Below are 27,454 nucleotides of genomic sequence, written 5' to 3' on the forward strand. Positions count from 1 at the left end.
TTTACACATGACACAGAGATTTATTTACTGAGAAAGGTTTTCTTTAACAAAAAACAGAGGCTCGAGTGATAAAAAGGAGCAATACTGATAACAAAGTTGCGCATAAAATCATAACATGCATTCTAGGGCCTGTATTTTCCTTGGCATGCGAGAGCAAGAACTCACCCAAAATCATTCCAACTGTAATACAAGCTAGCCTATGATCTTCCATTCAGGATATAACATTCTGATCTCTTGCCTCCTCAGTGGAAAGATGCAGGGGTTTTTACTATCCCCTGGGTTGAGAATGATCTGTCTTCAGGGCTGATCTATAAACTCATGAGAAGAATCTGACATGTTCAGTGTTACTAAATATTTGGTGAAACTCCCTTGAAATCTCCCCATTTTGGATCCCTTCCCAAAGCAGAGCTACCTTTGGTCCCATCTGGGTACAACATGGGTCTAATATCTAACACAAACTGGGAGAAGGCCTCTGTCAATTGTGGTAACGGACCAACAGCAAAAACCCTAACAATGACCCAGATACATAAATAAACAGGGATCTCAGCCAGGCGTCCTGTATCTTCTATGGTAATTTTAGATCACTACTGACGCTCATATGATGTTGGACACAGGAAATTCTTGCTTAACTGAGAAGGAGAAAGTGATATTCTTCTGTGAGACCTGATAACGGGAGGACAAAGGCAGGCATTAGATATTTTCTTTTAATATCAATTTCTGTCCAACAAAGACCTACTGAGCTGGGTTCCAAACACATGGGGCTCCCACTTTCCATGGTATCATCACACTGTTCACCTAATCAATTTCTTTAAAGTTATCTTCTTACAAGTTTTTGCCCTGAGACTAAACAATTTCACAAGGCAGCTTTTTAAAGCTTGTATACATATATAACATCAGTAAAAAAAAAATACCTCTCTGAATTTATGTTCTCCATCTAGAAGAGGACACAATTGTTCTTGGTTTTTTTCCACCTTCATCAGCACACAATCATGCTGAAGCTTTAAACAAGAAAATGGGAAAGAGGTTCGATTATTAATAAGCAATAAACATAAGAGGCATCTCAGATCCTGCAGAAAAGCCCATTATTATCTACCTCTTTCTTAACTGGTGGGCCTAGTAGTAGTTCTAGTCTTGTGGAACCACAGTGCCATCTAGTGGTCAAGTGGGAACTGCGAAATAATCTCCGAGGGCACATTTTCAAACTCATACCTGTAAAATCTGGTGTGTGTATGTCTGTGTACACATGCGTACATGCACAGCTAAACTAGCCTGCAGCAGTTTGTCAGGAAATCCACACAAAACTTTGGTACGTTTGTTTCATTAAGTGGCTCACTAGCAGTGTTCCCTGCAAGCTGTGTACCTGTATAGCTGCTTTGGAGAGATTCAAATGCCACCCAGCTGATTAGCAGAGCAATCATAGCTAGATATTTGTTTCTACTGGTGGTGCACATTCATGCATTGCTTGGTGCAAATAAAATTTATTCCACACATGGATGAAAAGATTAGAGGAATACTGGTTTCTGATTTTACCTAATGAAGGAGATGGAACTTTGTCCAAGCCAGGTGGATTCTAGAACAGGAGTGGGGAACTTCAGCCCTGGGGACAAATGCAGCCCCAGCTTGCCTGGATCTGGCCTGAGGCATGGGTCCCCTCTAGCATTGGAACGCCTGTGCTGGCGCTCCAGCCACCCTGCTGCCCCACCGTGGGGTTGGAGCACACAAAATCTACTAGGTTGGGCTCCCCTAGGCTCTGTTGTGTAAGGTGAACGTCCGGAGTGTCTTTTTCCTTAGTTGGGGGACACAAGTGAGGGTTTTTTTCTTTTCACTTGTGTGTGGCCCCAATCTGATTTTTCTGTGGGTCAGCAGCACCTGACACAAAAAAGGTTCCCCAGCCCTGCTCTAGAGAATGCCCACATGACTCAGAACAGTGGCTGGCTGGCCAGGCCCCTCCTCATATCCAGCCCAGGGTATGACAGCTCATTGCCTTCTCTGCCCATGGAGTAGCTTGTTCACATCACTCCCGTCCCTTACCTTCTGTAAGGATGATCTGAGAGGGATGAAGCCTGAAAGCACCTTGCCATCAACAATGGCCATGCCCCTGCTAGAGCAATTGTGCTTTCAAGCACAACTGAAATGAGAGAGGCTGGATCAGTCTGGGACACGAATGAGGAGGAAACACAAAGATACATTCTGCTCCACAGCACAAATAGCCTGCAAAGTCCTCTCTGATTTACCTGTTCTGTTGTGATTACTTAATTACATGGAGGAGAGAAGGAGGGTAGTGAGGGGCCCCTTGGAGGGACACGCCAGGAGAGGTGTATTAACACAGTGCCTGGTTTCTATGCTGCTGGGTGCTCTATAAATACCTAAAACAAAAGGAAAAACGATGTAGCACTTTAAAGAGTAACAAGATGGTTTAATAGGTGATGAGTTTTCATGGTCCAGACCCACTTCCTCAGATCATATTCTGGAAGAGAATTGGCATGACCATATACACCAAAGGAATACAATGAAAAAAGTGAACACGTTATTAAACTGACAAATCAGATTTAGTACAGAAGGTGGGATGAGGGAGAGCGGAGGGAGGGAATAGCAAGATCAGACTAACACGGCTACCTCTCTATTACTATAAATACCTAGGGACAGAAAGCGTTTTCTGTGCAGGGGGAGGGAGCTAACGTTCCAGGTGTCTGACTAGGACCATTGCATAGGGGAATGATCCAAAATTATTGGGCTTGGTTATCTGGGGGCCAAATCTCATTTGGGGAGAGGTCCCAGCCTCAGGAACTTTCTTAGCAGGAAGAAGTGCTTCAGGGGACTCAGGCTCCACACAGAACCCCAGTGTGCTGACAATGGCTGCTGCAATGATTTGCAATGATTCATTGTTCACATGCACATTGTGATTTGTATTCATCCCTACCATAACAAGGTGGCTAAAGAGGTGCAGGGAGCAAACAGGAGTCATCACCATTATAAACCACCACTGACACTGTACTCCGCTGTCTAGTACATGTATACATTGCAAGGCATAGTTGGATGGAATGAGAAAGGTTGAGTTGGGTATCCTAGGCCCTGCATTGCTCAAAGCTAGTGAAGAATCTCCTTTAGCTCCAGTCACCGAGGCATGGGTTTTGGGGGTAAGAGAAGCCAAGAGCTATGCTCAGTCACAGTACAGTTCTGAGGGGCCTTGCAGTTCAGCAAAGTGGCAACAGGGAAGTCCTTGGGTGCCACAGTTTTGTTCCAGTAGCTTTACTCTGGAGTCCTGTTTAAAAACCTTCCCCCTGCCCTTTCCCAGTTGGCTGGTTCTTCTCATTCAGGGAGCTGTAGCAACAGTAGGAAATAACCTGGGTGAAAGGAGAAGGTCAAACTGTGCTGCAAAGCTGCTGTACAGGAAGCATTCAGTATCTGCAGAGAGAGATTGAAGCCAGATGCCTAGTGGGGTATGAGGATGTTGTTTCTCAGGATTGTCTTCATTACAACAAAGGAAAAATAATCCTGACAATAAAAATCCCAATCATTCCCCTCCCTGGGGCAGTTTCTCAAATATCTTTTGGACAAATCTGCCTCTATCTTCTATTTTTCACATCATCAAATTCAGATCCAGATTCACTTGGGACTCAAATACTACAACGATTGTATCAGCAATGGCAACACAATCTACAATCCATTGCTGTTAATGCCCCCCAAAAGCTTCATTGCCTGGGAAAGAGGAAAACCAAAAAGAGCACAATAGGGTGCAAATGGCAAAAACGTCAATTGGAAATACAGCTATTTCTCTGAACAGCATGACTAGAAGTGATGCTGGCATCACAGAGACAACTTGAAGTAGAGTGAAACACCTTGCCCTGGACAGGCAGCGGAGGGAGTGGTGGTGGAGGGCGGGGAGGGTTGCTTTGTGTGCCACTAGGACACTCTACAGTTAGGAGACGCTGAAGCTAAATAACTAAAGTGACTCCTCTGAGTGCAGCATTGGTCTGAAGAGTAGGGTTGCCAGGTGTCCTGTTTTGAACCAGACAGTCCAATATTTGAGCTTTCTGTTCAGGAAACAAATTGAGAAAATATTTATGAGAAAATATAAACGTCCAGTATTTTCTAACTAAGATGTAATGTAGATTGTGATGTAATGTCAAGTGTGTCTGGTATTTTTGTTGAAACCATCTGGCAACCCTACTGATGACGCTTAGGGAAAAAATTCCTTCAAAACAATGAGGGGAACACAATTGTTGAAGGAATGAGAGAGAAAGGAGGAACACAAGAAACAAAGGGAATAAACACAATACAAAACGGCCTAAGAAACAACCAAAAAGAACAAAAGAAATATGAAGTCTCAGAGAAGCAGCCATGTTAGTCTGTAACTTTAAAAACAACATCCTATTGCACCTTACAGACTAACAAATATATATATGATCACGAGCTTTCACGAGTAAAACTCACTTCATCAGAACTCAGTAGAGAGACTAAAAAGTTCAGGCTGATGTCTAAGACTCTTTGGGCAAGGCGCCTCCCCAACTCTCTCCTCCACTAGTCTTTGGCACCCTTACCTACTGCTAAGTGAGCGGAGTTTAGTTGAGGGTGACCCCTCTCAATCAGGGCAGGCCAAGCCCAGTTCTGCTGCCACCACTCACACAACAAAGACAACAATCTTTCCTCACCCCTACACCCAATCTGCAATCCAACACCAGCCAAAACTGATCACCTAGGCATGCAGCCAAGATTAGTTTTGGAAGCTTTGGTTACATAAAGTCATTTTCCTCAGCTCCTCATTAGGTATCAGGAAAGAATTCATTCAACTTCAAGGGTCACATCCCCAACATCAAGAAAAACTTTATAAGGACATTCCTTACACACAGCATAGAATACCAAGGTTCTGCTGAGTGAGCTATATGAATTCTCCTTCCCTGTGATAACACAGAGATTGTTCACATTCTAGTTGTGACAGAGATTTGCAGCTTTGCATTTTGGGTAAGTGTATTCTGCACATAGAACATTGAACACATTTTCCACATTTGTGACATGTTTTTCCAAAGACAGGCAGCCTATGGGTAGGTGTGTCATATAACAGTGTGTACAGTTTTCGTGTGAACAGTTGGTGTATCTGCTTTGCCCCAACTCGATAGTGGCTGGGCCCCACCCACGATGCCCTGAATATTCATTTGTGTAACAGACTCTGCAAACTTGTCAATGTATGACACCGACAACAGTAGATGACACTCTATTTGTGTCTTTGTGAGGCTCTGCAAGTTATCTTATCTTATCTGTTATCTTATCTTTGATAAGATAACGAGCCTTGTGGATAAGGGAGAAGCGGTGGATGTCATATACCTAGACTTTAGTAAGGCATTTGATACGGTCTCGCATGATATTCTTATTGATAAACTAGGCAAATATAACTTAGATAGGGCCACGATAAGGTGGGTGCATAATTGGCTGGATAACCGTAGTCAGAGAGTGGTTGTTAACGGTTCTAAATCCTGCTGGAAAGGGATAACAAGTGGAGTTCCTCAAGGGTCTGTTTTGGGACCCGTACTATTCAATATCTTCATCAATGATGTAGATATTGGGATAGAGAGTACGCTTATTAAGTTTGCAGATGATACCAAACTGGGTGGGGTTGCGACTTCTTTGGAGGATAGGGACATAATTCAAAATGACCTTAGCAAGTTAGAGAAATGGTCAGAGGTAAACAGGATGAGGTTTAATAAAGAGAAATGCAAAGTGCTCCACTTAGGAAGGAACAATCAGTTCCATACATACAAGATGGGAAGCGACTGTCTAGGAAGGAGCATGGCGGAAAAGGATCTAGGGGTCATAGTGGACCACAAGTTGAATATGAGTCAACAATGTGATGCTGTTGCAAAAAAAGCAAATATGATTCTAGGTTGTATCAACAGGTGTGTTGTAAGCAAAACTCGTGAAGTCATTCTGCCGCTCTACTCTGCACTAGTTAGGCCTCAGCTGGAGTACTGTGTCCAGTTCTGGGCGCCACATTTCAAGAAAGATGTGGAGAAATTGGAAAGGGTACAGAGAAGAGCGACAAGAATGATTAAAGGTTTAGAGAACATGACCTATGAAGCCAGGCTTCATGAACTGGGCTTGTTTAGTTTGGAAAAAAGAAGATTAAGGGGGGACATGATAGCGGTTTTCAAATATCTAAAAGGGTGTCACAAGGAGGAAGGAGAAAATTTGTTCCTCTTGGTTTCTGAGGACAGGACAAGGAGTAATGGGCTTAAAGTGCAGCAGGGGAGGTTTAGATTGGACATTAGGAAAAAATTCCTAACTGTCAGGGTGGTCAAATATTGGAATAAATTGCCAAGGGAGGTGGTGGAATCTCCCTCTCTGGAGATATTTAAGAACAGGTTAGATAGACATCTGTCAGGGATGGTGTAGGTGGAGCTTGGTCCTGCCTTGAGGGCGGGGGGCTGGACTCGATGACCTCTTGAGGTCCCTTCCAGTCCTATGATTCTATGAAGTGCTTTCTGCAAGCCCAATCAGGTTTCCTCAAGATTTCTGTTAGATACAGTACTGTGTTCGGTGTCAAGGGCTAAGAAAATCATTTTCAGTATTTCCAAACACTCAATTTCTTGCTCTTTGCCTGAGCTCTTGAACAGCTCTGTCTGTTCTTCCCCTAAGTGTAGGTGAGACCACTACAAAACTGGTACCATTCAAACACAACATTTTTCTTAGGGTTACCAAAATCCCTAAGCATTGTTAAGATCTCATCAAAAGTGGGAGCATTTTCACCTGACTGCTGGGAGAGTGCTATAAACTTGCAGAACTTCCACTCCCTCTAGGTGCAGTAAAAGAGCTACTTTTATGCCTTGTGCTCTTAAAATCTGTTCCTGGGGTTTTCTTATAAATCTGGAAGGTTTATTCCCATCTCATTCAATTTTCAGCAAAATTTACAAAAGGGTAAAAGTGGGGTGGGCTTGCAGACCTTCCTGTTCAGGATTTTTAAAAAGAGAAACAATTTTCTAGTTTAACTGCTTTACTTTTGCCATCACTTTTGCATACTCACTTGTCTTCGTATGCTGTGCCTTCTGTTTGGTTTCGGCTGGTCTGTGGATTGCAGCGTCTTGTCTGCGTGTGGCAGTTTGTACCATTTACACTGCATCCTGGCAAAAAAAAATAGCCACTTCCTATAGAATGGAGTCTCTCTTCTGCTGCCCTACATTGTTGCTAGTGCAGTCATGCAGCTGGAAGAGTCCGTCTTTGCGAGGGAGCTACAGCCTCTGCATGTCAGGAACATAGAGTTACATAGGTACATGTTTTTCTTTTATGAATACACATAACAAGATGGCTCCTACATGCCAGAGAAACCTGACAAAGTGGTAATGGGAGGACATGATAAGACCCATTTTAAAGAGACAGTACCACAGTCTCAGTAATAGTTCACATACATGGTTGTGGAGGTAGAGTGCAGAAAAGTCACTATGAAGTACACAGAAAAGATGCTTCAGGGGGTAGCCGAGTTACTCTGCATAGATAAGCTTAAAAAACAACAAATTGTCTGGAAGCACTTCATAGAAAAGATGAACGTGCAAGAGAGGAAGGACCGCACAATGAACACTATTTCATTGGCCAACAGATATAATATCTATTCACAGCGACTGGATCATTTCCCTCTCAGCTACTGTTAGCTGTACAGAGCTGGGGGCAAGGAGGACTGAATGGGAGAGCCAGCGCTAAAGAGAATATTTATTTAAAAATGTTTTCTATTTCAGAGACTACAGAGATAATGGTATGGTAGGACTAGAAGTGGTGGCTGGAATGTCCTTTCCCATGTGCTGTAATAGCAACTCCACTCACTACACAGGAGAAATAACAGTATGTTTTTGAGCACTGTTCTGTCTTTTCTTGAATGTGTCTGTACTTGACCACAGTGTGTGAGGTCAGAGAGAAAAGGGTATGTTCCTCTACTTTCAAAAGTAAAGGGAATGCAGAGAGACATGGAGCAGCGGCATGCATTGGGTTCAAAGAAGGAAGGAAGGAATGTGTTTCATTTGAGAAGGATAGACAGAATTCAGAAATTGAAAGTGTATTAAAGGAAATGTGACATTATTTTGGAGGTGCAGGAAATTCTGGGACACAAAGTATAATTTCAGCATGACTCTAGGGCTACGTCTAGACTGGCATGATTTTCCGCAAATGCTTTTAACAGAAAAGTTTTTCCGTTAAAAGCATTTGCGGAAAAGTGTGTCTAGATTGGCACGGACGTTTTTCCGCAAAAGCACTTTTTGCGGAAAAGCATTCGTGCCAATCTAGACACGGTTTTGCGCAAGAAAGCCCCGATTGCCATTTTCACCATCGGGGCTTTTTTGCGCAAAACAATACCGCGTTGTCTACACTGGCCCTCTTGCGGAAAAGCATTTGCACAAGAGGGCTTTTGCCCGAACAGAAGCAGCATAGCATTTCCACAAGAACACTAACAATCTTACATGAGATCGTCAGTGTTCTTGCGGAAATTCAAGCGGCCAGTGTAGACAGCTGGCAAGTTTTTCCACAAAAGCAGCAGCTTTTGAGGAAAAACTTGCCAGTCTAGACGCAGCCTAGGTGCTTTTGGAGAGCAATGTGAGAGGTTTAATTCTGAAACTTTTTCTAGCAAGTCCAAAGATGTTAGGGGAAGGGATTCAGAGAGACACGAAGGAAGGAAAGCTGAGAGGCCAAAGCTTAATAGATGTCACATGCTAGCTAACCTCTCTCTTTCAAATTAGCTTGCCACAGAAGAGTGTAACATCTGCCAATCTGCCTCTGAAGCCATGTGTCATGGCTGCTTAGGGTGGTGAATGGATCCAGAGGGGTTCTATTTGTGGAGAGGAGCTACCAAGAAGGTAACATAACAGATGCAGAAAAGATGCAGGATGCTTAAGACTCACAGTTTGCAGTAATACTGGGAAGGAAGGCCATTCCACTGGATAGTTTTTGGGGGGAAAGAAGAAGAATGTAAAGCACTACATTCATTCAGACCCTCATGGGAGACACAGCTCCAGTATGAAAGAGGCCATGACTTGGAGTTACCTGTAGAGCAGCTTGCCATGCACAGAAAGCCATCCTACAAATGTATCTCAATCATCCTTCATTACACCCACTTTGTCCCAAAACAAGGGAAATTCACATACAAAACCCTTTACATCCACAAAGGAGAAAAGAAAAACAGAAACCAACCAAACAAAAATGCCTCAAAGTCAAACACGGAAAAGCAAACATAACACAAGGAAAAGAAAAGTTAAGGTGACACTTTCTACTGAGCATAGCCATGCAACTGTAATTCTGTACAGCTCCTCCCTAATAAAAATGCCATTTTCTTGCGGTATCTGTATGAAAAAGAGAAACAGAGCCAACGTGTGATATATCAGAAATACTCAGCCTCTTGCTCGCTCATTTCTGTAGAGTTGCCGGACTTTTTCCCCTTCTCTTTCTAAATCTAGGACCCTCCCCCCCATTTTCTGAGAACAAACTTTTGTTGTTTCTGGACCTAAGCTCCCAGCGCTGAAGAGCGCGCACATACCTCACAGGACACAGCTTTCGAGCACTAATTCCGCAGCCCAATGGTCAGTGTACTGCCCAGTGTAAGGTTTTGCGAGGGCTCGGCCGAACGGAAATTCCAAGGGCTGCAGAGAGTTTTGGGGAGCTACAAGACGCGGCACAAAGTGGCTTTTGGGAGAGGCTGACACAGGGGTGTTCCTGGCAAAGCCATTCAGAGCGAGCCAGCCTCCCGCCCGGGCTTAGCCGGCAGCCCCTGGGCGCTGCCTGTCGCGGGCTCGGGTCTGGAGCGTTCACGCTCCCCGCTCTGCCTCGCTCGCGGAGCGAAAGCGAAAGCGGCCGCCCGGGCGCCGCAGGCTCCTGCCCAGCGTGTTTCGGGCGCAGACGCCGGACGGTTCCGTGTCTGCCGGGAGCCCCCGGGGCACGATGCATCTCGGGCTCCTCCTCGCGTGCGGCGCGCTGGCTCTGGGGGCTGGTGAGCGGAGCGGGCGGAGGTGCCGCTGCGGGAGCCGGGGGGGCCGAGGGCAGACGCGGGGCGGGACGGGCCTTGCTGCGGGAGCAGGAGCCAGAATCGCCGCCCAGCGCTCTGCCAGGGAGATGGGGGGGGGGGGCAATTGGTGAGGCGGGATATGGGGGGGGCAATGGCCACGTGACCAGAAGGGAGGAGCAACCCCCCCTCCGCCCCAGGTCCCGCCGCTCCCCCCCTTTCCCTGCCCCCCCCCCCCCCCGCTCTGCGCTCACCAGCGGGGGGAGCATCCGGCCCCAGCTTGAGCTGCTTCCCGCCAGCGGGGTCAGGCTCTGGGAGGAGGCTGGGTCCTGGGTGCAGGCTTTGCCTGGGGCGGAAGATGGGGGTATACGAAGGGGCGCTGGGGTCAGGCTCTGGGAGGGACTTTGGGGGCTGGAGGCAGTGAGAGAGTTTGGGGACAGGAGGGGGATGGGGAAGAGGGTTTGGGCTCTCAAAGGAGTGGGGTGAATGAGGGTTTGGGTGGGGGAGATGAGGGGCACCATGCTGAACAGACACATCCCCCTCTGGCATCTTCTCCTGGAGAGATGGGGGTCTCCTCACACTCCTGCCCACCCACCACCCCATGCGCTCCTCTGCCCATGCGTCCTCCAGTCCTGCCAGCTGCCCCCAAGCTATTTAAAATGTACCAGGGGTCCTTGCCCCCACCACTGGTAGCACAGTGGGGCTAGAGCAGCTTCCTGCTCCAAGGGTTACCAGGTAGTCTCAAAAAATACCAGACACACTTGAGCGGGGGCGCAGGGGGAGGGGAGCAGGGCTGGCCGGGGGGGGGGGGGCATGAAGCAGAGATGGGGAGTCTTGGGGGCAACAGGGCTGGCCGGGTGATATCGGGGGGTGGCCGGTGGGAGCGGGTCTGGCTGGGGGAGATCGGCCGGCTGGCAGGAAGCAGGACTGGGGAGCAAATAGGCTGGTGGGGAGCGGGACTGACCCGGGCACATGCAAATCCCAGGGTGCTGCCTGCACGGTCCCAGCAAAGCACGAAGGGTCCAGCTGTGGCTCCACCATGCGCTTGACCAGCGCTCAGGAGCACATACGGGGCTTCTCCCCCTGCCCAAGGTGTCATACGCAACCAGAGGCTCCCAGTGCCAATTGCGCCCCACCTCCCAGCCACTCCCCCGCCCCACCAGGCTTCCATCGAGCGCCCAGCTGGAAAACCAGAAAATACCGGATATTGCATATGTCCCGTATTTTCTGAATTTTTTTACTGGATAAAGGGCCCAAAATCCGGACTTTCTGGTAGAATACTGTACACCTGGCAACCCTATGCTCCTCACCAGGTGGCCAGGCATGCACCTGGTGTGGAGCACACAGGGACAGCAAGTGGGGTGGGGTTGAGGAGAAAAATAGAGGTTAGATGTGAAACATCTTGGGACAGATGTTTTGGTACATGCTACCCCAAGTGGTCCTGCCCATGTCAGTCAGTGGCCCAGAACTCTGGTGGAGTCTGTCCCCAAGTCAGGAATATTCCTGGTGCCATGGCATCACTGCCTATGCCTGGAATCTTCCAAAAGGATGATGGCGGAGGGGGTTGGGGGTGGGGAAATAATACCACAACTGGGAAGAGGTAGTTCTAGGGATGTGTTCCAGGAAAGAAGGGGAATTCTATGACAGTAGCATGCCCCTGGGCTCACATGGATCATCCCCTTTTCCATAGGGCTGCCCTAGCAGAGGGCAAGATTAAGTGCTATTTGTCTCATCCCGATGGAGCAGCAGGTGTTTGTGTGTGCACCCCACTTCTCAGCTGGTTCCTTTCCTTCTCAGCAGAGCTGCCAGGAGAGCCGGCCCCAGGCTTCCAGTTACGCTCTGTGGATGTGGTCTTGGACTGTCATTATATAGAGGAAGCTGTGGGAGGATTTCCAGGTGCCTTTGCAGGATCATTCTCCTCAGACCCTGCCACCCTGGTGCTGAGAGGTGTCAGCATTGCTGATGATGGAAGCTTGGACAGTGTCACCAACTATGAGGTTCCAGGGACAAGTGCTGACTCCACTTCTCCCATCATCTTTGAAGTCTCAGGTGAGTGGGGAATTGGAGATAGCAGAATTGCCATGATAGCCAGTTGTCCTTGAGTGAACTGAAATCCGCACAGACTCAAAACACAGAGCTCTGCTGCAAGGGCGCACAGGACATGTGATGGACAAGGGAGTAAAGGATTCTGTGTAAACAGAAAAGCTGTGTCTACACTGTACCCCTTTTCCGGAAAAGGGATGCAGATGAGAAGTCGGAATTGCAAATGAAGCAGGGGATTTAAATATTCCCCGCTTCATTTGTATAAACATGGCTGCTGCTTTTTTCCAGCTCGGGGCTTTGCCGGAAAAAAGCGCCAGTCTAGATGGGGATTTTTCAAAAAATAAAGCCTTTTCCGAAAGGTCCCTTATTCCTCTTAAAATCAGGAATAAGGGACCTTTCGGAAAAGGCTTTATTTTCCGAAAGATCCCCGTCTAGACTGGTGCTTTTCTCCAACAAAGCCCCGAGCCGGAAAAAAGCGGCAGCCATGTTTATACAAATGAAGTGGGGGAGATTTAAATCCCCTGCTTCATTTGCAATCCCAACTTGTCTCATCTGCATCCCTTTTCCGGAAAAGGGGTGCAGTGTAGACACAGCCAAACAGTTTCTATCAGCTTACTTACAATAGAGGGATAAGATGAATGAGATAAAATGTTTTATTGGAGGGATGTTTTAAATGTTGGTGAAAGTACCCGTCTTTTTGTAGTTTTGTACCCGTCTTTTTGTATGTTTTAGTCCATAGATCATGTACTGTCCCGCTGCCCCAGAGCACTGTATGACCATGCATCATCAGTTAACGGTAGATGGGACTATGATCTTCTTTTCTTGATGAGACTTTTGTCTCTCATTCTTAGGTGGGTCTCACACACAGTGGTCTTCAGCCATCAACAGGTGGTGCTGGCAGCTGGTCTCCAGACAGGCTGGCTTCAAGGATTGATTGCTGTACAGACACTCACATTTGCACTTGTAACATAAACACACACCTAACTTTACACTGAGTTAAGGCAGTACACAGTTTAAAATGTTCAGTTACAACATGGTTAAAATGGGGTTTCAGTTACAGTATGTAAAAAATGTTCCAAAAAGGTTACAATAACAGATTCTCCAAAGGCAATTCTTAACAGGTTATTACCAAATTAATTCAAAACCCATTAATAAAATTGGACTGCATTTCATGAGGTTACATAATGTCACATTTGTCGATATAATTTATTAAAATGGCAAGTTCATTCTTCAGCCCTACAGCTTGCCTTCCAGATCAGTGAGGGTGTCCTAGATCCAGCCAATAATTTGTGGCACAATCCCAGCCTCATCCCTCTCCGTGCAATGGTTGAGCTTAACTCTCCTCACCCAAACTCCACGGCTTATGGCAAGGACAGCATTAGACAGATCTGAGCTGCCACTCCGGGCCCTGTGCTTTGGAGGTGGGGCCCGGGTGGCCTGTGGAATTACTGGAGGGCTAGGCACCAGCAGCCGGGGTTAGGGTTGCCAGGTGTCCGGTATTGAACCGAACAGTCCGGTATTTTCGCCTCCTGTCTGGTAAAAACATTCAGAAAATACCAGATACCTAAAATGTCCGGTACTTTCTGATTTCTTCCCGGCCAGGAGGTGAAAATCCTGGGTGCTTACCGGGTTCTGCAGGGGAGCTGTCTGGACTGGTGCAGGGAGACAAAAAGGCAGGTGGCCACCGGCAGCCTGTTAGGGCCAAAAAGCCTCAAAAGCAAAGCGAAAGCAGAGCAGGCCAACCCAGCCCCAGCACACTTTACTCAGCCATTTTCCAGCTGAGTCGCCCCACTTCATCACTCTGGCTCTGCCTCCCTGTGACATGCATTGGTGTATTTTTGTGATTGGCCACACGTTCTATGTTACTGGGCAGAAAAAATTCTTTCTCCAGGTCTGTAATTGGCAGAGGAGGATGAACTTGGAGCCTAGTGATTGGCCATGGCAACATCATATTTCGATTGGTTGCTGCCTGCCTGCCTGCCTGGTTTTTTGATTGGTGGGTGAGACCTTTTGCTAGGTGGAGTAGCGAGCACTGGGACTTGCAGAGAGCAGGATGACAAGGCAACTTTAAAGACAGGGTTTAGATGTGAGGCATCTTGGGACAGATGTTTTGGTGCGTAGGACCTCAGGTGGTCCTGCCCATGCAGGTTAATGTGTATCCAGGCCTGATTCCTGTGTGTGCATTTGCACCCTGGGACACCAACTGGAACTGCTGCATGGCAGTTTTGCAGTCTGCAACCCTGGAATCCTGAACTCTAGTCCATCACTGCCTTAACCACATGGGTACCTTCCTTCCTCCTTAGACAAGGAGAGAGACACACTCACAGGAGAGAATGGAAGTCTGACACTTCATGGTGGAGTTGATAGGAGAGAGATGGAGAACAAGTAGGAATAAGAAAGGAAGAAAGTGAGAATGAGGGAAGGGAGAAAGTGAGACTGTGGGAATGGTTAGAGGAGGAAAGCGACAGAGAGAGATCTCAGCTGCAGTGGTAGTGAAAGGGGGGGAGATAGCAAAGGGAAAGGGAGGGGCGTACTTTTCTAATTGTGCCGAAAAAACCAACAAGATTTTTAATGGCAAAGAGGAATTGACAAGAGAAGGGAGAGTTTAAGGATGGAGCTGAAAGTGGCAAAAATGGATGGGGATTTGAGCATGGTTTGCAGTGAGAGTGCAGCTGTGTTGTTTAACCAGGGAGAATGTACGAGGAGAGAGTAATCAAAATCCTGATACCTACAGCTCTATGCGGTCAGTCAAGCAGCCCTGTAATCCACTAGCAAAGTGTGTCACGCTATCCTCTAGTGGCCGGTCTGGAGGCCCCACAAGATACTCCTACCACCACTACTCCTTGTTTATGTCTATACTGCAGTTAATAACTGGTGGCTGCCAGTGGCTTGTGGACTCGTGCCGCAGGGTTGTTTAAGTGCAATGTAGACTTTTGGGCATTGCCTGGAGCCCAGGCTCTATGACCCTTCTGCCTCACAGTGTCCTGGAGCCCAGGCTCCAGCTCAAGCCTGGAAGTCTGCACTGCAGTTAAACAATCCTGCAGCCTGAGCCCTGGGAGCCTGAGACATTTGGCATCAGCCCATTGACATCGGGTAGGGGCCTGCGTGGTGGAGGAGAAAGTTCTGAGTTCAAACCTGTTGGTATACGCAGAGGAAAAATTGTGTGTCATGATGTAATTAAAAAACGTGACCCTAGCAGCATAATGACTATGCCTCAAACCAGGAGCAGAACTGATTACCCTGTTCACCGGGCTCTGCAGCTGCCTTCCTCACTGTGCACCTTTCACACTGGCTGCATGTTATATATTTGGACAGTCTAGTAAACCTGTTTTAATGGGGTCACCTGGGCTTCTGTTAAACTTGCTGGAGCCTGAGGCTGAAGCCCAAGCCCCTCTTCCCAGGCCAAAGCCTGAACTGCCCCTCCCAGGACTGAAGCTGAAGACCAAGGGCTTCAGTTCAGGGTGGTAGAACTCAGGGTTACAGGCTTTGACCCTCCCACTCTGGGCAGTGAATTTCAGGTGGGATCAGGCTTCAGTCCCCCTCACCCCTCCCCCCAGGGTCATGTAGTAAGTTTTGTTGTTAGAAGGGAGTTGTGGTGCAAAGACATTTGAGAACCCCTGCTGTATACGTTCCCTTGCCCTCCTGTCCCACCTGGACACAAAGCGGCAGAACCTGCTGCCTTCAGCTGAGGTTGGAGTTCTTTTGTGGAAGAACTTTCACTTCACCCGGCGTGCAAGGAGAGGAAAGGGTGTAAGAAGGGGAGTGTCACAGCTGCAGGACTACCTGCTTTTCAGTCCCCTTTCTAGTCTCTCAGAGAACCCAATTCAGGTCTTGAGCCTCTTGTCCTTGCCTGGTTTGGGATGGAATGTTATCATTTTTCCATACGTGGAGCAGGCCTAGGACCACTGGCCAGTGTATGACAATCGCTTATTATTGTGCAGCTCCAGTTGGGTTTGGGGAACCCGTGTTTTCTTCCCTTGGGAGCCAACAAAGTAGTGGCCAATACTATAATCAAATATTTTAAAACAAAATGTTTTTACTTAGCCATTGAAACAAAGCAGGGGTGGAAGGAGGGAAGATTTTAAAATAACAACCTGCATGTACATCTGTCTTATCTAAATTACCATCATTCCATAAAGGTGACCTAGGTAGATTTTGCTTCTTCAGAGTCATTGTCCCCTGTCCAGTGGTACCACAGGTTTGAGTGTGTCTCAGTCTGGTTCTCTCTGGTAACTCTGAGGGAATGTCCTTTTAAACCCCACAAGTGTTTTGTTGTCCAAGATGCTTCTCAGAGTATTGGAAAGCTTGGGCTCCCACTGGTCATGACAGTTCTGTATGTGATCTGCGGATCAATGCAGAGTTATCAGAGCTAATAGCTCTGGCATCGTCTCTTAACTTTTCTCACATGGTTGCAGTATTTGCAATACAGCGTTAAAATCATGAATCAGGTCTCAACAAATCATGAGATTGACTTAAAAATCATGAGATTTTCTAAGGATAAATGTTAGGTTATTTTTTATCGGCCGTCTGGATTCTGTGCTTTTAGAATGCACCTAGGTCATGTTTTCAAGTTTTGCTCCTCAGACATGAGTGGTAGAAACTTACTTTTTTAATGGAAGCTGGAATCCTCATGCAATGGTTTGATTTCAGCAAGAGCTTTAAGAAAACGTTGGCGATACCAGCAAAGCCGTTAAAGGAGTGTTTGAGCCACGTTCTCCTGTCTGCCTGGGAGCCCTTAATGAAATACATTCTCACAAAAACCTCTTCACCAGAGCCAAGCCAGTCTACACAATAGATTGAACCTCTCTTAACCGGGACTCTTTTGTCCAGCAGCATCCCTGGTCCGGCATCCTGGGATGTCCCAAGACCAGAGAGTCCCAGTGGCGGGCTGGTGGCTGGGAGCTCTGCAGTGGGGCTACAGCCCAGTAGCAGGGCTGCCCTGTGACAGTGAAACCGGGAGCCAAGCAGTAGGGCTGCTGCCCTGTGTTAACGCTGAGAGAGGGAGGGGCAGCAGAGCTGGAGCCGAGCAGCAAAACTTGCTGCGAGGCTGGGAGGCAGCGGAGTCACCCGGCAGCACAGCGCGGAGCCGGCAGCCCCACTAGCACCAAGCACTGTAGCTGCCCGGCGGGAGCAGGAGGCAGCGCGTCTGCCCCAGAGGGCCGGGAACCTGACCGTGGAGCCACCTGGTGGCAGGGCCAGGACCCCAGTAGTGGGGCTGCCCAGCAGTGCAGCAAAGAGCCTGGTAGCCCCAAGCAGGGCTTTTCCCCCAGTGGTGCAACTGGATCCCAGCAGGGCAGTTGCCCCGTGGGGATGGAGCCCAGCAGTGTGGCTGTGTGTGCCAGTGGCAGGGCTGCCACAGTGGGACCAGGTGCCCTGTGTATGGAGGGGCCGGCAGCAGGGGAAGCTGGCAGGGAGGCTGGCTGTAAGGCCATAGCTAGGGATGGGGGGCGGTGACAGGGATGGGCCCAGAAATGACCTTTCCTGGTCTGGCAAAATCCTTCATCCGGGACCAGTCAGGACCCGAGGATGCTGAACCAAGGAGGTTGAAGCTGTATTAACAAATTGTTAAAAACACTCCAGTATTTTGCCACTGGAGTATAGGTGCAGAGAGTGCAGGGCAACAAGAAAGACTGGCACGTGCTTCAGTAACAGTAAGTGAATTGGCAGGTGGCAAGAACTGCATAGAACAGTTTTCAGGTTAAAGGACAAGCTGGGCTTTAAATCCCTTTCTGTCCTCTCAAGTGCATCCTTCACTTGAAGCCTGGCTTTCTTCACCTCTCCCAAGGGCAGGACCCCATAGTCCTGTTTCCCAAACATGTTAACACAACAGGCCCCTCTGGCACCTACTAGGGATGTGAAGGTTTAACTCAGGGGTGGGGAACCTTAGGCTCAGGGGCCAGATGCAGTCCCAAGTTCGCCTGGATCCGGCCCCCAGAGCTCAGGGCTTCCCCCCCCCCCCCAGTATTTGGGAACCCCCTCTATCCCCTGCCCAACTAATTTTTCTGTAGGTCAGCAGCCCCCAATCCACAAAAGGTTTCCCATCCTGGTTTAATTGGTTAACCCGTAAGCCTCATTCTTAACAGGTGAGGGTTACCGGTTAAGGTTAACCGATGGGGGTGGGAGCAGCTCCCACAAGGGACCTGTCACAGACGGGATACTCTGGCGAGGCTGGAGCAGTCCCTGTCTGCGGTGGTAGGCGCCACTCCAGCCGCTGGAGCTGCTGTCCCACTCCCCTCCCATTTAATCAGTTGACCAGTTAAACAGTATGTTTAACCTGTTAGCCAGTTAAACTGCCACCTAGCAGCTCTTTTTATTCTGTGGTCTGTGACAGTGATGGATTAAAGGTAATCCAAAAGAGACTTCTAGAAAACAAAACATGATTTGTTCACCCAAGATACAGAGCATGCAGTGACAAGTATTCAATGACAGTGGCCTCTATATTGGCTTTTTACCTGCATTTTATTTTTTCCTTGCAAGTGTTTGGTAAGTTCCACACAACTCAAAAATCCCTACTCCTGGGCTGGTGAGAGCCCCTGCAGCAGCCTGTGTTTCTCTTTGGCAGACCCTCCTCTCTAGCTGTTGCTGCGTCCTCAATCCCACTTCTTTTTAAAGGCTGAAACCTTTAATGTTTCAGCATCCCCTTTGGTCCCAGGTTTAGGAGTGGGAAGAATAAACCTTGCTAGCATGGTTGGCAGGTAGGTATTTTCCGATGTACAGCTCTCCCTACTGTTCCCTTAAGCTACTGTCTGCCACTGTTTTGTTCCCTGCTGTTTTCCCCCAATAGCCTTTCATATTGTCCATTCTGGCTGAAAAGTTAAAAGTAACAGGTAAATTGAGAAATCCATAACAACAAACCATATGGCTTCTTCATTCACCACAAGAATTTCTTCAAACAAGCTGGGAGACCAATGCTTCATTTAAGGCTCTTTTGTTTGTACAGCTGGAGTTTGCCACTTTTTACGTTGGGTGTGAAAGAGCCGTTGGTGTCTCTCCAAATTAGGGCCCTACTGAAACTTGATCCTCTTTTTCCTGTTCCATTCATCAGACTACCTAGCTCCTTTTTCTCGTTACAGAAACGTTGGTTCCCATCCCTTATGCGGAATCCCTGCTGCATGCAGACTGTGCTGGGGAGGAAGTGACCTGTGAGATCTCTCCATACAGCCTACACATGGCCGATGAGACGCTCACTCAGGCCTCCTGGTTCATGGGGACCCTGAAGCTGTCCAGTGGGCTCAGCATAGCCCTGGTGCTGAAGGTCAGAAGCGACAGGGAGGAAGATGGGGGAGTGGCTGTGCTGCACCCAAGGCTGAAGGTCCCTGTAAGCAATGAGGGCACAGTACTGACCACAGGTAAGCAGAGTGAAGAATGAGATGAAAAGACTTTAGTTCTGGAATGCACCTGCTACACCAAGGAGTGCTAGGGGAGCCAGACACCCCAGGGCTGAAATCTCCACACCAAGGAGTGCTAGGGGAGCAAGAGATCCCAGGGCTGAAATCTCCACACCAAGGAGTGCTAGGGGAACAAGAGATCCCAGGAATACCTCACTTGTACAGGGACTGAACATAGCAGGATAGATAATCCTTGCCTTCTGGAGGGAAGCTCAAATGCATGGGGCCCTGTGGGCCTCCAGTTATTTCCAAAATGTAAATTCGGGGCCACCGATGTTCCCTGTTGGTCACTCTCCCTTCCACTTCTGTGCCCCTTGGCCCCCAGTTCTGTCCCTCCTGTTCTCACTGACTGTCCCCATTATTTGCCACACCCCTGGGATCCCTGACAAGTGCTGAGTCATCTAATAGTTTGTTGTAGCAAGCAGAGCAATGTGCACTTACTCCCTGTATCCTGCTAATAGCTCTGCAGCCTGCAGGATGGGCTCTTCTTGGGGGTACGTCTGCACTGCAGGTTTCTTGCGCAAGAGCACGTCCACACTGCCATGTGCTTTTGCCAAACAGAGTGTCCACACAGCCATGGATACTCTTACGTAAGAAAGCTCTGATGGCCATTCCATCAGTGCATCTGGGCTTTTTCCGATAGGGATTTCTTGTGCAAGAAACTTGTTGTCCATCCACACGCTTTTTTGTACAAGAGCTCTTGCGCAAAAAGGCTTCTTCCTCGTAGAAAGAGGAATAACTCTTGTGCAAAAAGCCCTGTCTTCTGACCATCTACTGTACTTTTCTTGTGCAAAATCATGTGGACGCTCTGCGAGTTTTTGTATAAAAACTCTACAGTGTAGACATAACCCAACGGATGCACAGTTCATACCCTTCGATTCAGCCTACCCAATAAGTGCACAGCATACTTTCTGCCGGTGGGTGGAGCTTATTGTGACCTGATGTGCTGCCAAGGAGTCTTTCATGATCACAGATTTACACACTTTCTATCTTTCTTCTACTCTTTGTTTCTAGTTGAATTCCAGTTGTCATCTCACACCCCTGCTTTGCGTACCCGACTTGGCAGCTCCGTCAGCCTGGACTGCAGCTTTGCCTTGGCTCCCAGCTCTCCGCTGGCCTCGCTGGAGTGGAGGCTACAGCACCGAGGCAGTGGGCGGAGAGTGTTTCACTACCAGGCAGGGGACACAGTACAAGCAGAACAGCCAGGGGCCCAGGTGGATGTGGTGCAACTGCTGGAGTCTGGAGATGCATCGCTTCGGCTGCATGGCGTGCGGGTGGGGGATGAAGGGACATACATTTGTTTGGTGTCCACTCCGCAGCACCAGGCCCAGAACATCATCCAGCTGCAGTTGGTTGGTGAGGAATTGGTGCTTTATGGATACTAGTCAGAGGGCAGTCGGGGGACAGGTCCCATTGACTGGAACCTGACCGTTCCCTGTAACTCTGCTCCCCTCCTCGCTTTCCCAGGCCCACCCAGTGGGGTGAGGCACTCCTCTGTACGACTCCATCCCTCAAACACACTTTATGAATGGCTGGATTTAATTTCCTGTTTATTCCCCTCCAGAGCCCCCAAGGGTCCGTTTGTTCCCAGAGCTGGTGTCTCGTGAGGGGAATGGAGTCAGCACCCTGACCTGCGAGATCTCTGGCTATTACCCCCTGGATGTGTCAGTGACGTGGACGCGGCAGGCTCCTGATGACAAGGGCAAGGACCCTGTCTCAGGCTCAAGCACATACTTCTCCAGCCATAGGCAAGCCCAGGATGGCACGTATAGCGTCAATTCGTACCTGAGTATCAACACCGCCACAGAGCTGGGACCTGCCATTTACAGCTGCCATGTCTCGCATCTCGCCCTCGAAGAGCAAATCACAGCTAGTGCCCAGCTCAGAGCACCAGGTAAGTGGGAAAGGAGGGCGAGTGCCCTGAACTGCCTCGGCCTCTTAGCTTTTGCTTCGTCCTCTGATCTCCTAGCTCCAGCTCTTCACCCCTCACTAGGAGGTACGATAGCCCCTTCCTGTTTGAGCATCTTCCCATTTCTCCCAATTCCCTTGCCTGCCCTTATATCCCATTCCTTCTTTCCTCCCTGGCTTCTGAGTCTCACTTCCTCAGCTCTTACTGCACCCCTAAAGCAGTTTGTTCTCTGCATCATGCAGCACCTTGCACTGGTAAGGGGACAGTGATTTCAGGGGAGCAAAAAATCAGCACTTGGGCCCCAATCCTGCTCATCAGAGTCCTTATTGGGAACCTCACAATACATGGTCTTTTTTGCCCCTCCCCTTGCCTTCTGCAGTAGAAGTTCAGCACTGGTCCTGCTCTCTGTGCCATGGTTCTACCCAATGGGCAGCCAACTGCCTGAAAGCACACACTGCCCGCCCCAACCACACACTTCTCCCCCCGTTGGGACCTGATGCTGCCCTATGGACTATCTCGTCTCCCTAATCCAGTCTTTCCCCTGGAACCTTCCACATCTCTCCTCCCATAGGGTCCCAGCCTATGCTGCGTGTGATGTGTGTGAGGACTTTAAACTCTGAAACAGATTCAGATGCAGTTCAGATACTGACTCCCCTTCTTTTTCCAACAGAGCAAAAAATATCTAATGGACTTGTGGGCATCTTCATCGCTACGTTCATCTTCCTTGCTGCTCTCATTGGCCTCATGCTCAGGAGAAGTAAAACTGGTAAGTGTGTAGAGCACTCCAGCCCTCCCACACCCAGAGCTCCTGTCCTGCTCCCTACAGTGCCCATCTGTGAGAGGCAGAGACTGGAGTAGCTGGGAGCACCTGCTACAGCCAGGATTCCTGCCACACTAATGACAGTGCTTCCTGTAGAGAGTAGAATAGCTGAAAGCTCCTTCAAAACCAGCTCTCCTGGCGCCTTCCTTACAGCAGCCTGAGGCCCAGACTGGAGTAGCTAGTGCGTTTATCTCCTTCCCATTGAGCCTCCTGCCAGGAAGAAGCTAGAACTGGAGTCGTTGGCAGATCATTGCAGAGTTAGTGCTCCAGCTTTTCTTCTTACCATGCCTCTTGCTGGGAGGAAGTGGGGGAATCATAAACTCATAGAATCCCAGGGCTGGAAGAGACCTCAGGAGGTCATTGAGTCCAGCCCCCTGCCCAAAGCAGGACCAATCCCAACTAAATCATCCCAGCCAGGGCTTTGTCAAGCTGGGACCAAAAAACCTCTAGGGATGGAGATTCCAGCCCCTCCCTAGGGAACCCATTCCAGTGCTTCACCACCCTCCTAGGGAAATAGTTTTTCCTAATATCCAACCTAGACCTCCCACAGCTTCTGTTTCTCATCAACCCAGTAACTGCAGAACATGGATCTGATCACTTTTGTCTCCTGGAATCTCAGTATTTTTCCTTCTTTTCAGTTGATGCAAAATTGGAGAAATCCCTGCAGACTTCAGGGTAAAAGGACAGTCCCTCTGATGGACTCCACCACAGGTGGAGATTCCGCCACTCAGAAGCAAACCTTCCATTATGGAGCTACTACCTGTGCCAAGGACCCTCCTGCAGCTCTGTAGGAAGGGATTGGAGGACCCTTGTGACCCTGGAAAAGTGGAATCAGAGAAAAGTGGGCATCTCCCACATTTCCTGTGGGTAACCTCACTGTAACACTTTTCTTCTCACACTTTTAGGTACACAGAACTAGATCCTCAAAAAGATGTTGGCATTGGTGCCTAAGTCCATCATTTAGGAACCACTGTCATACAATCATAAATGATTAGGGTTGGAAGAGACCTTTAGGGTGTCATCTCGTAAAACCCCCTGCTCAACGAAGGACCAACACAACTAAATCATCCCAGCCAGGGCTTTGTCAAGCTGGGACTTTAAAGCCTCTAGGGATGGAGATTCCACCACCTCCCTAGTGAACCCATTCCAGTGCTTCACCACCCGCCTAGTGACATAGTTTTTCCTAATATCCAACCTAGACCTACCCCACTGTAACGTAAGCCCATTACTCCTTGTTCTGCCATCTGTCACTAGTGAGAACAGCCTCTCTCCATCCTCTTTGGAACCCCCCTTCAGATAGGTGAAGGCTGCTATCATCCCTGAGATCCACAAAGCTCCTTTCACTTGGTGACTAACCCATTTACTGCTCAGGTTTCATAGGCACTTACGTTTTTGCTGGAAAAATCCCTTAAGAATCTACTTTTCTGCCTGTGGGCATACACAGAATCATTCCTGATGCCACTGAGCTGCTCGGTTCCCTGGCTCATGCATAACCTCTAGGAGGATTCTCAGCCAATGCAATATTCTGCCTTTGTCACCTGCACGGCCTGATCCCAGAGGCATGCTCAGAGCTCACCTCTCAGTTTGGGCCTTGAATAAAGGGTAGCTAGGAGCAAGCAGAACAGAAATTTGATGTATGTGTCTATGTGCATATGTACATGTATGCCATCCCAAGGCATCCTTTTCCTTTAACCCCTCCACTGCTCTGCCTTCTCTAGCATGTCAAATATAAGCTGCTTCTATTCACCTTCTAGTCCCTTCTTTCCCACCCTACCTATTTGCTATTGAATTGCTGATGCCCATGATGCCAGTCTCCATTGTCCACAGGTTCAGTTTTCAGACAAGCATCTCTCTACTTTCTCCCATGCTGTTCAGCACACTTGGGAGGAGCTGCCTGTAAACATCCACAAAGCATCCACCTGCAGATACCTCTGCAAAACTCTCCTTGGCTGAGATGCCTGTAATGTGTAAAGAATGGTTAGAAAGCTGAACATCCTGACCGTTGTTGTCTCATTGTTTCCTTATATTCCCTTACAAGTCTCTTGGTATATGGTTAGACTGTAAGCCCTTTGGGGCAGGAACTGTCTTTCTGTTCCATTTGTACAATGCCTGGCCAATGGGGTCCTGGCCAATAACGACAGCTCCTATGCGCTACAATAATGTAACTAATAACGTTATTTGCCTGGTGCCTTGAGCACTCTTCTGCAGTATAGAGGCCCAAATTTCTACCCCTGTTCTGCCAGAGCCGAAACAGGGACTTGAAATCAAGTCTCACATCCCAGCTGCATGCTCAAACCACTGAGTTGTTGAGTATTCTGAGGTGGTTATGGCTTAGTCTGCCCTGCTGAAGCTGTTCCACTTGATATAAATGAAATAGTTTTGAAACAGGGAACCTGACTCTCCCGTATCTCAGTGGAATGCCCTGACCACTGAGCTACTGAGTCAGTCTCCTGCTTTTTCTCCTCTCTTCTCCAGTGAATATTTAATTATTTATATGAAGACATGCTTCAAGAGGAGAGTCTGTTATAGTCCCTGTTAGTATCTTGTTGAAAAGCTGTGTTTGGGAAGTGCAGGGTGGGGAAGGGAATGGGCAAGGGGGAGTGGGGCTCACTCTGTAACTGGTTCATACAAGACATGCTGTTCACTGCACTTCATGCTAGTTTGAATTTAATCACTGAATAAAACCCCGTGGTTATTTTTCTAGCACATTTCCACTTTAACGCCAAACTCAGCTGAATTGGAAGGTATCATTATGCCACCACCTCTTAGGAGGGGTGCCAGGTTGGAATTGCAAGGTGACAGATCACAGTAGAGGTTCACTGCTTGTTATACAGATCTCTTCTTGGCTCTTTTTGCACACGTGTTCAGGTAAAAAAGAAGTATTTCATTCCCAACTTCCACGTGTAAAGGACTATTGCCTTGAAATGCAACCCCTGGGAAAGAAACTGGGATTAAAGGTAATGATCCCCATGTGGCTGTTTAATTCACAGTAGCAGAGAGAAAACTCAGCAAAAGTAAATGAGGGAAGGGCTTCAGGACCAGGAAATATTTACATACACACACCTACTTTGCCTAGGTGCTCAGCAGTTAGAGCTGGATTGCCAAAGTGAGCAATTTTGGCTGGTTTGGAGTGGTACAGATCAATTTAATATTGAACATAGGGTTATTGAAATGTGTTCCTTAGTATGGCTACGTCTTCACTGCGAGTTCTTCTTGCAGAAAATATGCTAATGAGGGACTCATTTGCAGAAGTTGCAACATCATTAGCATATTTTCTGCCATTTCTTTTTGCACAAGGGGTTTTTGCTCAAAAAGAAGCAGTGAAGATGGGGTTTTTTGCTCTTTCGACACTTTAGTATAGTCTAGGTGAGCCCTGACTGAGGGGATCACTCTAAACTCAAAGCTACTAACTAAGCAGGGGTTGGGGATGCCACAGCCCAGTGAAGGTTAGAGGGGTCGGGTTAGATGTTCTTGTCTTATTTGATTTTCTCTTTAGTGTTGAAAGGGAGAGTTGAGCAAACTCAATTAAGAGTTCTTGTTTCTGTTTCATGATTTTGAGAGTTGAAAGCACTGATGAGCAGCAATCAGTTTTACACGTGATGTGAGGACAGCATTCTAATGAAAGACGAGAGGCAGCAGAAGAGAGGTTTCTCCTTGTCCAGGGAAATCACTAAGAGCTGGGCTAAGTGGTGGAGCCTCAGAACTTCAGATAAACTCACTGGTAAAGATAAACAGTAAAACAAGTTTATTGACTTCAAGACAGACAGGCAAAAAGTCAGAGTCGGTACCAAAAGAAATAAAATACCAGCACACAGTCTAAACTCTCAGCCCATTAGACTGGGCAACAACTAGCCTAAGCAATTGTTCTCACTGGATATTGCAGTTCATAGAACACAGGTTTCACGCTTGAAACTTGGGCCAATCTCCATCGTTGGAGTCTGAGACTGAGTCTTCTCAGTTGTCCTTGTTGCTTGCAGCACAGCTGGGGGTTGGGGATGGAAAAGGTGACGTGTGGGGTCATTATGTGGTGTTTTGTAACCTTCGTCCCAGCATGTGCCTGGAGAACACAAGTGCAGGCATGTCTGGTGGGCACTGCTAGTCACCCGACAAGTGAGCATTTCCCCTGATGTGGCCTTGTGCAAGTGCATTGTAGCTCCCTGGCAGGAAAATAGCTGTTGATGTACCATACCCCCCCACCGCAGGTGTTGGCTATCCCTAGGGCATTGTCTTTGGGGAGCTAGTATCTTGGTCCTTTCCAAACCCACAGTGTGTTTTAGTGACAGTCATACAACACAGTTCTCATAACTTCATAGCCATTAATGATATACATAGTTAGATGGAACAGTGGGTTTGAGCAGATCAGAACCTGTCCCCCATACCTCACATATCATGCTTTATATGAAATATCAGAATTACACACAGATGATGATTATGGAAGCTACAAGATGCTCCCCTGGGGTGTAGATTGTCCCACATCTTCCTTTTCCCTCTTCTAATTTGCAAAAGCCCTTCTGACACTGTGGAGGATGTGATGAAGACCCAGCTTTCCACGGTGAGGTATGGAAAGCACAAGACAGTCCTTGTTGGCATATACCCTGTGTTTAGCACAAGGCTGCTATTAAAAATAACCTTTCCCCTTATTTCACTCTAGTGTGAGTAAGAACATAATGAGAATCCCTCGCTATTCAGTGAACTGATTTGCTGTTCCAGCCATTGTGATTAGGGCCCTCTGGCATGGGCAAGAGGCCTTGTGATGCAAATTGTGGCAAATTTGTGTTGGGAGCACAGGTGGGCTCAATGCTCCATCCCCCTAGCTACATGGATGCTGCTTTGAAGCCAGGGACCAGCATTAAGCTTCCCAAATTGCTGTATTTGTCCAAGTTGGCTGCAGGGGGCAAAGGACTTGTGGCCTCAAGAACACAGGACGCCCACGACTCCTTTCCTTTGTGCTGCTGGTGGTAGTTGCCATGGACTTGTAGAATCTGAGGTCAATGTCTATTCCTGCCAGCCAAACCACTGGCGTATTAGGGAAAATATGGTTGAGGGACCTAGAAATTGCCATGGGTTGTGGAGCATGTGCTCTATTGTTTGCAGTATGGCTGTGTCTACACTGACATGAATTTCCGGAAATGCTTAAAACAGAATAGTTTTCGTTATAAATATTTCCGGAAAAAGTGCGTCTACATTGGCAGGCTGCTTTTCCGGAAAAGCCCTTTTTCCAGAAAAGCATCTGTGTCCAGTGTAGACACGCTTTTCCGGAAAAGAGCCCCGATCGTCATTTTCGCGATCGGGGCTTTTTTCCGGAAAAGACTACTGGGCTGTCTACA

General features: G+C 48.0%; 1 protein-coding gene and 1 long non-coding RNA gene across 6 annotated transcripts; one reads left to right on the forward strand and one right to left on the reverse strand.

Annotated features, from left to right (window-relative positions):
- On the reverse strand, positions 1–10,244 carry LOC102462774 (uncharacterized). Of its 4 annotated transcripts, none has more exons than XR_012896668.1 (4): positions 10,222–10,244; positions 7,016–7,229; positions 912–998; positions 1–663 (listed from the first exon to the last, which is right to left on the reverse strand). It is a non-coding gene; the product is annotated as an uncharacterized LOC102462774 (long non-coding RNA). The 4 variants fall into 4 exon arrangements; XR_001368874.3 differs by lacking the exon at positions 10,222–10,244 and adding an exon at positions 9,506–9,642 and having other exon boundaries at positions 7,016–7,112; XR_003091037.2 differs by lacking the exon at positions 10,222–10,244 and adding an exon at positions 9,506–9,632.
- Positions 9,823–26,293, forward strand: LOC102463337 (tapasin-related protein-like). 2 transcript variants are annotated; one of them, XM_075902451.1, is made up of 7 exons: positions 9,823–9,955; positions 11,768–12,016; positions 19,084–19,359; positions 20,413–20,754; positions 20,963–21,292; positions 21,978–22,073; positions 22,766–26,292. In XM_075902451.1, the coding sequence occupies exons 1-7, from the start codon at positions 9,907–9,909 to the stop codon at positions 22,804–22,806; spliced, it is 1,383 nt and encodes a 460-aa protein (XP_075758566.1). In that variant the 5' UTR covers positions 9,823–9,906; the 3' UTR covers positions 22,807–26,292. The 2 variants fall into 2 exon arrangements, with proteins under 2 accessions (XP_075758566.1, XP_075758557.1); XM_075902442.1 differs by having other exon boundaries at positions 9,830–9,955; positions 11,765–12,016; positions 22,766–26,293.
- Positions 26,294–27,454: the final 1,161 nt, after the last annotated feature.

This window comes from Pelodiscus sinensis, chromosome 1, assembly GCF_049634645.1.
Source record: "Pelodiscus sinensis isolate JC-2024 chromosome 1, ASM4963464v1, whole genome shotgun sequence".
Lineage (NCBI taxonomy): Eukaryota > Metazoa > Chordata > Testudines > Trionychidae > Pelodiscus > Pelodiscus sinensis.